Raw genomic sequence first — 8449 nt, forward strand, 5'->3', positions numbered from 1 at the left:
AGGCTGCAAGAAGGTCTCCCCGAAGAAGCCTTCTCTCTAGGCTGAACAACCCCAACTCTCTCAGCCTTTCTTCATAGCAGAGGTGTTCCATCCGCCGATCATTTTTGTGACCCTCCTCTGGACCCGCTCCAACAGGTCCATGTCTTCCTTGTGCTGAGGGCTCCAGAGCTGGACATAGTACTCCAGGTGGGGTCTCAGCAGAGTAGAGAGTACAATGTCTTGTACCTTATTGCCAGAACTTCATGAAATGATTTATTGTTGAAACATCACCAGGTGTGGAATTTTTTGGAAGGCCCATGGAGGTAGCTCTCTCCTTTCCCAGGAGACTCCAGCTATTGTACTAATACCATTTGCAGTCCCATTGCACTAATACTGTTTGCAGTCCCATTGCAGTACTGCGAGGACTTACAGCCCCTCAGTATTTTGCAAGTAGGGAGCTGGAGGGAAATTGCATGTGATTCTGCATTACACGGTGAACAAAAGAAAGGGAGGCCAAGTCCCCTTCCCATTCACATGAGGTTGTGTTTACATCTGCATATCAATGCAACTTTTCAGCTTTCAGTGATTACTCCTCTACACTGCAGAACCTTTCTTGGCATAGCTATGGTGACAAAATTATGCCAACAGGGGCTCAAAATATTTTTCTAGAAGTAATTTTCCTGCTGGCATAGCATACCAGTGCTCAAACAATATAAACTAAACCAACTGAACGGTGCCTGTGAGCACAGTAGTTTCCACAGCAGGGGTTTTGCTGGCCCACTGGTGAAAATGAAAGATACCAGTTTTTCACCATCAAAGGCAATGTGTGTATTACAGTAGAACATTGCATTGGAATCTGTCTAAATATAAGTTTAAAAGCATAATTTTAGGGAAAAATTTATAAGCAGTTTGGTGACATATAAGGTGCATTTTGTGGAATGACAGCTGTTACAAGGCATATGACAACTTCACTATTGATGCCCATCTATCCTTACGCTCTCAGTTTGTTTGGGGAAATCAAATTCAGCTGTGGTGTTGAAGCTGCTCCTCACTTTTTCTGCCTACATCTTTTCCCTCCCAGTTTACTTATCACAATCAAGCCTTAACATCATGTACTCAATTCCATCACATAGAGACTGTAGTGTCAACCTCAGAAAGACATTATAAAGGCAACCATAACGAGGGAATGTACTCAGAAGAGAGAAAAACATAGAGATGACCAGAAGATAAAAAGCGTTAATTACATTGATAATTGTAACACAGTAATAACAATCATTCCAGAATAAATAGAAACTGAACACATTTCTCTAACAGAAACCCAGAGGAGATGTTATTTTCTGCATCTCTTCCCTCTGCAGTGTGACTTTTTCCAGGGCTCAGATTTGGATGAAGAAAAAATCCCATCAGTACAGACCTCATTTCCTGAAGGGGAAAAGGATAGGCTATACTGCAGCTACTGAAAAACAAGATATTCTGTCTAGCACCATGTCTCCAGGTGTTATATGGTATGCAAATATAAAGATGTACTTAGCTATCTGCAGACATTGCAGGAATGCCAATTTGAAAAACAAAAATGTAACCTCTCTGGAATATCTACACTTTCATTTGGAATCCACAGGCATTTCATGGTATTTATGATATTTCTGACTTCTCGCAATGATGCAGATGTACTGGAAACTAAGCTGTACAGCAAAAGGAAGCAACCAAAATCATGGCTGTACTACTGAAAACAAAAGGCAATTTGTATTCAACAACTGTATCTTGACAGTGACATTTGCAACAATTTCTGAAGGCTTCTAAACTCCAAAAGAAGTATTCTGTGACCTTAAGGCAACATATTCACCACTGGTGGCATGGAGACTATTGTTGTTACATTCAAGTTTTATACTGGGAATAAGACAATCTTGTAACAGAAATTCTGCTGCTACTCAGTGCCATTTGCAGTATACAAGCTTTAATTACCCCTTTGATACTCCAAAAACTGTCAACAGAATGGTGGATATTTATTTTTGAAGTTCTGCAATCAAATACAACTTGTATCTAAAATACTGAGCATCCAATAATGAGCATACTGTAAAGGACCAGTGTGCAAAAAAGCTGCAGCCTACTGTACCTGGCGAATGAAGTGGAGGGGAACACATCAGAACAACTCCTTGACCTTCACGTACAGACACAGCACTTCTTGTCCGACCGCTAAAATTCCCCAGATCTATCAAAAGAACAGAGCATTTTATTTACATACCAAAGATTTTAAATTTTGTGGCTGCTGCGACTTATATTTTATTTCCTTTTGTAAAGCTGTCAGTTCCTTTTTTCATATCTTAATCTATAATAGGAGGGCCTTTAAAAATAAATCTATTTCCATTACAAAAAATTCCACGTTGCATCAGCACTTTATTACTCTTTTTAGTGCACTTGGATACAGTATCAAATGACAAGCAGCAGACAATATATATCCCATTTACAAAAACATTTAATAATGCTTTTATTTCTTTTTGCCATATCCTCTTTGTTTTTTTTCACCAATAGAAGTGATTCATGCACAGTGAAAAAAAGAAATAAAAGTGGAGAGGACGCCTTGGCTAACACCCAGACTGATGGCGTTGCTAACATCATCTGGATATTGCATGGCACATTGTGATGAGAAGAAGGGAAAATCAGTCGCATTGGTTCTGAAACCAAATCTGGTCTATAGCACATGTACTCTTTCTAAATACTTTCCTGCTGATTTCTCTGGTGTTATAAACACAGTCCAGTTGTGGGTAAATATATTTTCCCTCCACAAATTTCCCTGCAGCAGGTGAATAAGAAACATTTCACTTTTTGCCTGCTGATTCTCTGGTGTTATAAACACAGTCCAGTTGTGGGTAAATATATTTTCCCTCCACAAATTTCCCTGCAGCAGGTGAATAAGAAACATTTCACTTTTTGTACAAAAACTTTTGAATGAGGCTGTAGGGCACTGCTATGAACAGTTCATTGTATTTATTTAAAGGCTCTCAACCAGAAGATCCCATTACTCCATTTACCACAGGGAACACTGGACCTGGATTCACATTTGAGGTGGATAGCTATGCTCTAGCGTACGTATCTGTAGCAGAACATATGTGACAGCTCAGTTCTGACATCAGACTGGTGCCTTCATCCATTCCTCAGTGCCAGTGATGCCATCTAAAGCCTCTATTCGCTCAGGGCTTTTCTAGAGAAATTTCTCTCTGATGTGGATCAAGGGGAAGCGAGCTGCAATAAGGGTACCCCAAGATATCTTTGGAAAGGACACTGAAGCTTCAGCAGGCACTAAATGAGGCTCCGAAATATGAATAGATGGGGCCAGTGGGAGTGTCTCTCATTGACATTCAATGACCTATAGCTGTACCTGTTCGTTTCTGCGTACAGACCAAGGTGCTGGTATGAGCCAGACAGCACCGAACAGTTTGAGTAGGTTGAGTAGAATTATTACTTTCTTAACTGCACTCAGCTGACAGTTCTCTGTCAGATGCTGAAGCTCCACCTCTTGCTCCACGCCTAGTAATGCATAAAACCAAAGTTCCATGATTTTCAAAACTAATATGAGTTGATCTTTGATGGATTTTCATAACGGGTTTAGGTGCACTTTTTTAAGTAGAAAGAGACTTAAAATCTTTCCAAATGCTTTTTCACATTTCTAAAAGATGTCTTGGGCATAGGCAGAAGCCTAGAATTTAAATATATCTGAATTTGCACTGTCTTTGGTCAAAATAAATCTGTTCTCATCTCAACAATAGATATCATGTTTGAACAGAGAAAAGGTGGATGGGCTGCAGTAGAATTTTAAGAAACAATAGGGCAATATTTGTGAATTATACAAAATTTTGCTAGGCAATAGTTAATGAAATATTATATTGCTTTTTAAAATAAGCCCACCATGGGTTATAATTCAATCTGGTGAAATTTCACTTAAAGTGTCACCTAATGAATGTTACCTGATAGTATATTCTGCAGCAATGTAATTATTATTATTTTATGTCTGGAAATTAGTGGGCTGGTATATCCCTGCATAATCAGTTGTTTTGGATGGGAGAACAGCTTGCAATGAAAAGTTTTCTTAGTTAAGAATGTCTGGATTTCACTTGCATGCGACTTTGGGTCTACAGCTTTATGTATGTTTGTGTTAAGTCCTGTATTTTTCTAAAAAGAAGTTGATATATCAACCAATATTGTCTGCATTCTATTAAGAAACCAATGCTTAGCTTTCATTTTAACGCACAACTTAGGAATACAATCATCTTTTTTAGTGCACTATTGCCGAGTCCTTGTAAAAACAGTGTGTGTCCTTAAGGATTTTTTTGAAGGTCAATTTTTCAGGCCAGAATGACACTAAATTTCCATAAAATTGTTCTTGTAGCCTTTCTTCTCAAGAAAATATGATGAATCTTCTCTGTATGGGTGTCCTAAAACATGCAGTTTGGTTTACTACTCAAATGTCTTCAAAGCTCCAGACTGTATGCACAAACAAACCTCAGTTAATTTAAAATGTGGACAGAACTTGAACTGGTGTGCCATGGCTTCAACATGTTTTGAGAAGATGTTCTGAAACCAGAATAGCTGCTCTGTGAGAAATACTAGGCCACTTTTCTGTGTATTGGAATAGATATCATCATAGCAGTACTTCCTTATCCAGCTTTTGGAGGAAAAAAGCAACCTATGTTGCAGACATCAGAAAAAGAGCTTTAATACTACAGACTACCTGAAACCCATACTGCAAGTCTGCTATATGCACTATAAAAGGAAATTATTTTTTTTTTTTTACAAAACATTTGGATCAGAGAATCAAATAGCTGAATAAATGAAAATATTTTGAGTTCAATAGTAAAAATTCATACCAGTGTGAGGAGAGATTCTCTACAATTTATATAGAGGGCAGGACGAGGAAGCTTTTCTACTTCTAAAAAAAGTTTCTGAGATTTGTTTTCACAGACTGTTTCTGCAATTTCTTGTAAGCCTGAAAATAAGTAATCAGAATTTTCAGAAACATTTTTATTTTTTAAAAAAACTTCAGTCTTCTGATTTCAATTCCAAACTAAATTTGAAATATTGAATTATTTTTAAAAAATCTTCAATTTTGGAAAATACTTTTTATTTTCTTGAAACTACTTATATTTTACATATCTCTTCTGGAGGATAAAGTATTCTAATTTTAATGTAGAATCCTGTGTCTCCTAGGGTTATATGTTTTCATCCTTGACATTAAGTTTTTACTATCTGTGATGCACAACCTGGAAGCTGGTCAACACAAAATAAGGGAAATTTGTGACAATTAAATTGTAACCGCTATAGGAAGAAATAAAAGTTCTATAGTTTTTGTTATTTTTTTCCTCAGGTGAATAAATGCTATTTTCCAATTAGCTATAGCAACCTCAGGATTTTTTTTTTCCAATTTCCTGTTTTGTATGTGCACTGTGATGGACAAATATTCTTTTTTTTCTCCAAATGAAAAACAAGGATCTTCTTTTTTAGTTAAAAATAAAAGTACTATGTGTGACTCAAGTTTCTATTTGTTCAAACCAATTATTTTCAAACTGAAGAAGGAAGTTAACAAAGAGCTTTGAATTTCAACTCTTTTCAGTTATCTGTTAGTTCTGAATTGGATTTCTTGTTAGCATACAGTGAAAAAAAGGATTAACAGGTAGAAAAACAGGGATTTAGCTGTAAAACAAAGAAATGTAGGAAAGCTTAAAAGGAAGGAAAGGTGAAGGATCATGCTTGCGGTTCCCCCACATTAAAATAATAAGTCCAATATGGAAGAATCAAATGAAAGGTAAATTTAATCCATTTCCTGTAAATCTCAGCCATTTCATATCTAGCTATATTGAAAAAAAAAAGAAGCTACTAAAAAAGTATTCAAAACCCTATTGTTTTACTTTAAAAGCTCTAAAAAAAGTAGATAATAAAAGAAAGGGTGGACAGAATATAGCTTTAGAGGTGGGGAATGTAACCTCTCACACAGCAGTGCTGGCCATAGGTTCAGTATTCTTGCTGCAGTATAAACCCGTAACATGTGTGACATGTCAGACAGCCCTACACAGAATGAGTCTATCCTTCATATTATGATGATGTATACGGTTGATTGATAAGAAAATGCTTTTTTGTGCTCCATAGGTGTTCATCTTATGCCCTGAAAGATTAGATTTATTTACTCTTATCTCAGTGCTAGCTGCAAAGATGATAACACCTATTATATTATTTTCAAAGCGGTTCCTGGGGTTTTAGCTGTATGACTTCCATACTCTTTAACATGAGGCACAGCCTTGACCACTTTGAAAATGTATAGTTAAGTGTCAGCCACCATTTCTAATGTAAACATAGTATTAGCAATATATACGCAAAACATGCAAAGAACATTTAGGATGAAGTGTGTGTGGTGGGAGTAGCACAACTGTCCTTATTGCTAAAAAAATATTCAATGCAACAAATATTATACAGCATCACAAGAGAACAACCTGTGACACGAGTGGTCTCCACTATGAAAGGGAAAGAGTAGAGAAATTCCAGAGCTAGTGAAGATGCAAGATATTAAATCCAATGGGTTTGGTGCAATGCTTTCTGGATGTCCTACTTATAATTCAAGTGTAATTAGCTCAGTGTAGTACTCGATCTTTGACAGAAGTTATAAGCTTGGCAAAAGCATTCAGATCTCTGATCCAAAACAGCTGCCAGGTAGTATGGATGTCTCTGCAGTGGCTATCTTCATTCTTCTGAAAGGAGCTGAAGTATGGGTTTCTCTCAGCACACATATGTACGTATTGATGTGCATTGTGGAAGAATGACACTCACCACCACAAGAGTATCAGTTTAAATAAGACCCAATGGAAAACAAAACACTTCTGCAGAGGGTGAAAGGAGTAATGGAAAATAAATGAGAAAAATCTCAAGGCAGTCAAACCAACACAAAAGCTTTGCAGGACTAGCAACAAAACAAACAACTAAATAAAGGGGGAAATATTCTGCCATTGACATGAAGGACTTGTACAAAAGTTGGAGAAGTGTTTACCACTTAATAGCCTTCCAATCTGCCTTCACTGTAGTTTGCCTTTTAGGCATGCAAAGGAGGGATCATTCATTCTCTGTGTTCTTCAGTTGGCTGCAGCTGATGGGGCAACAGTGAAGGGGCAGGTTTTTGTGACCTAGACAATGGTCTGCTGATGATTGCCATGAAATTAGGATCAAATTAAAAATGAAAAACAGATCCTGTTTTTATTTTAGGCAATCGCTGCTTGGTAACCTACCATGGAAGCTGTGGAAGGCTCTGTAGTTCGTTATCAGTGACTTAAACCAGTCAATTCACTTTTAAAGTAGAAATTAGGCTGGTGCAGAGCAACATCTTTTGCCAGCCCAATTCTGTGAGTTTAAACTATTTTATGTGCAAATTTATTACGGAGTTTAAAATGAACATCACATGATATGTATTAAAATGTTTAAAGACATACGCTGAAGATATCTAAAGTATAAAGCAGGCGATATTCTTTCTAATAAGGTAAAAATAGTTCTACACGAGGTAAAATTCTTCTGTCAGGCCAAGGACAAACTTATTCATTGTATTGTCACTACAGAGAGGGTAGCCCTCCTCTCCTTGTATTTGAAAGGCAGGACTAAGAAATAGACCTTGAGCTGGAATTGTAGCGCTTTAAAAAAGGTAAGATTTACAGGGAAAAGAATTCCATTAAAAATAGGTTTTTCAAAATTCCATTATAACCTAAATCAAAAACATGGTTTGACTGTACACGCTAAACAATGGGAAATATAAATGTTGTGTTTAATAGCCCGTAAACACAGGCTATAGAAGACCAAAAGGTAGGTATTAAAAAGAAATGACATGTATGATTGTATAGGGAACTTTTAAATTGGATGAATTAAATACAATGCTCACAGAATATCAAGATGTCCAAAGAAATTAATAGATCATTTTGTATCGACATATACCTATCTTCTAGGAATACCAGATTAAATAGGTGGAGTCATATTACTAGAGTCACTCATTGGACCTAAGAGTAATTTTTAATACTGAAGACGATAACTAGAAAAGGTGTGAAAGGATGCTCAGACAAAAAGATTTCTGCCATGACAGAAACATCATCTCAGCATGGTTAATGGGAAAACATACATCTTGAACTTTTAAAAATCACATCACCATATGACTTTTAGGTGACAAAATAAGGGCAAGAAACAAGTACTTTAGAAAGTATCATGCTTATTATCATTGCTACTGTTATTATTTATTACCAGAAAGTTTTTGAATCCTTCATGGATCGTCAGTCTGACATGACCTGAAAAAGGTCATTTTTTTCCCCAAAGAAGTTACTATGGAAGTGTATAATGAGACAAAACAGAAAAAGAGAGACTACAGAGAAGCTATGATATATTTTAAGCCTGTACAACAGCCACCCTATGTCTCTACATCTGCAGACCCTCTGAAGAGTTTTAATGAAAAGGG

General features: G+C 36.7%; 1 protein-coding gene across 1 annotated transcript in view; it reads right to left on the reverse strand.

The window, feature by feature from the left end:
* Window positions 1-8449, reverse strand: part of CNTN5 (contactin 5) — a 296554-nt gene that overhangs the window by 208968 nt on the left and 79137 nt on the right. Inside the window, exon 5 of the mRNA XM_009272287.1 lies at window positions 2093-2188. Coding sequence (XP_009270562.1) covers window positions 2093-2188 — 96 coding nt within the window. The remainder of the gene's footprint in view (window positions 1-2092; window positions 2189-8449) is intronic.

The sequence above is a fragment of the Aptenodytes forsteri genome, unplaced genomic scaffold, assembly GCF_000699145.1.
Source record: "Aptenodytes forsteri isolate BGI_AS27 unplaced genomic scaffold, ASM69914v1 Scaffold350, whole genome shotgun sequence".
In the NCBI taxonomy this organism is placed as follows: domain Eukaryota; kingdom Metazoa; phylum Chordata; class Aves; order Sphenisciformes; family Spheniscidae; genus Aptenodytes; species Aptenodytes forsteri.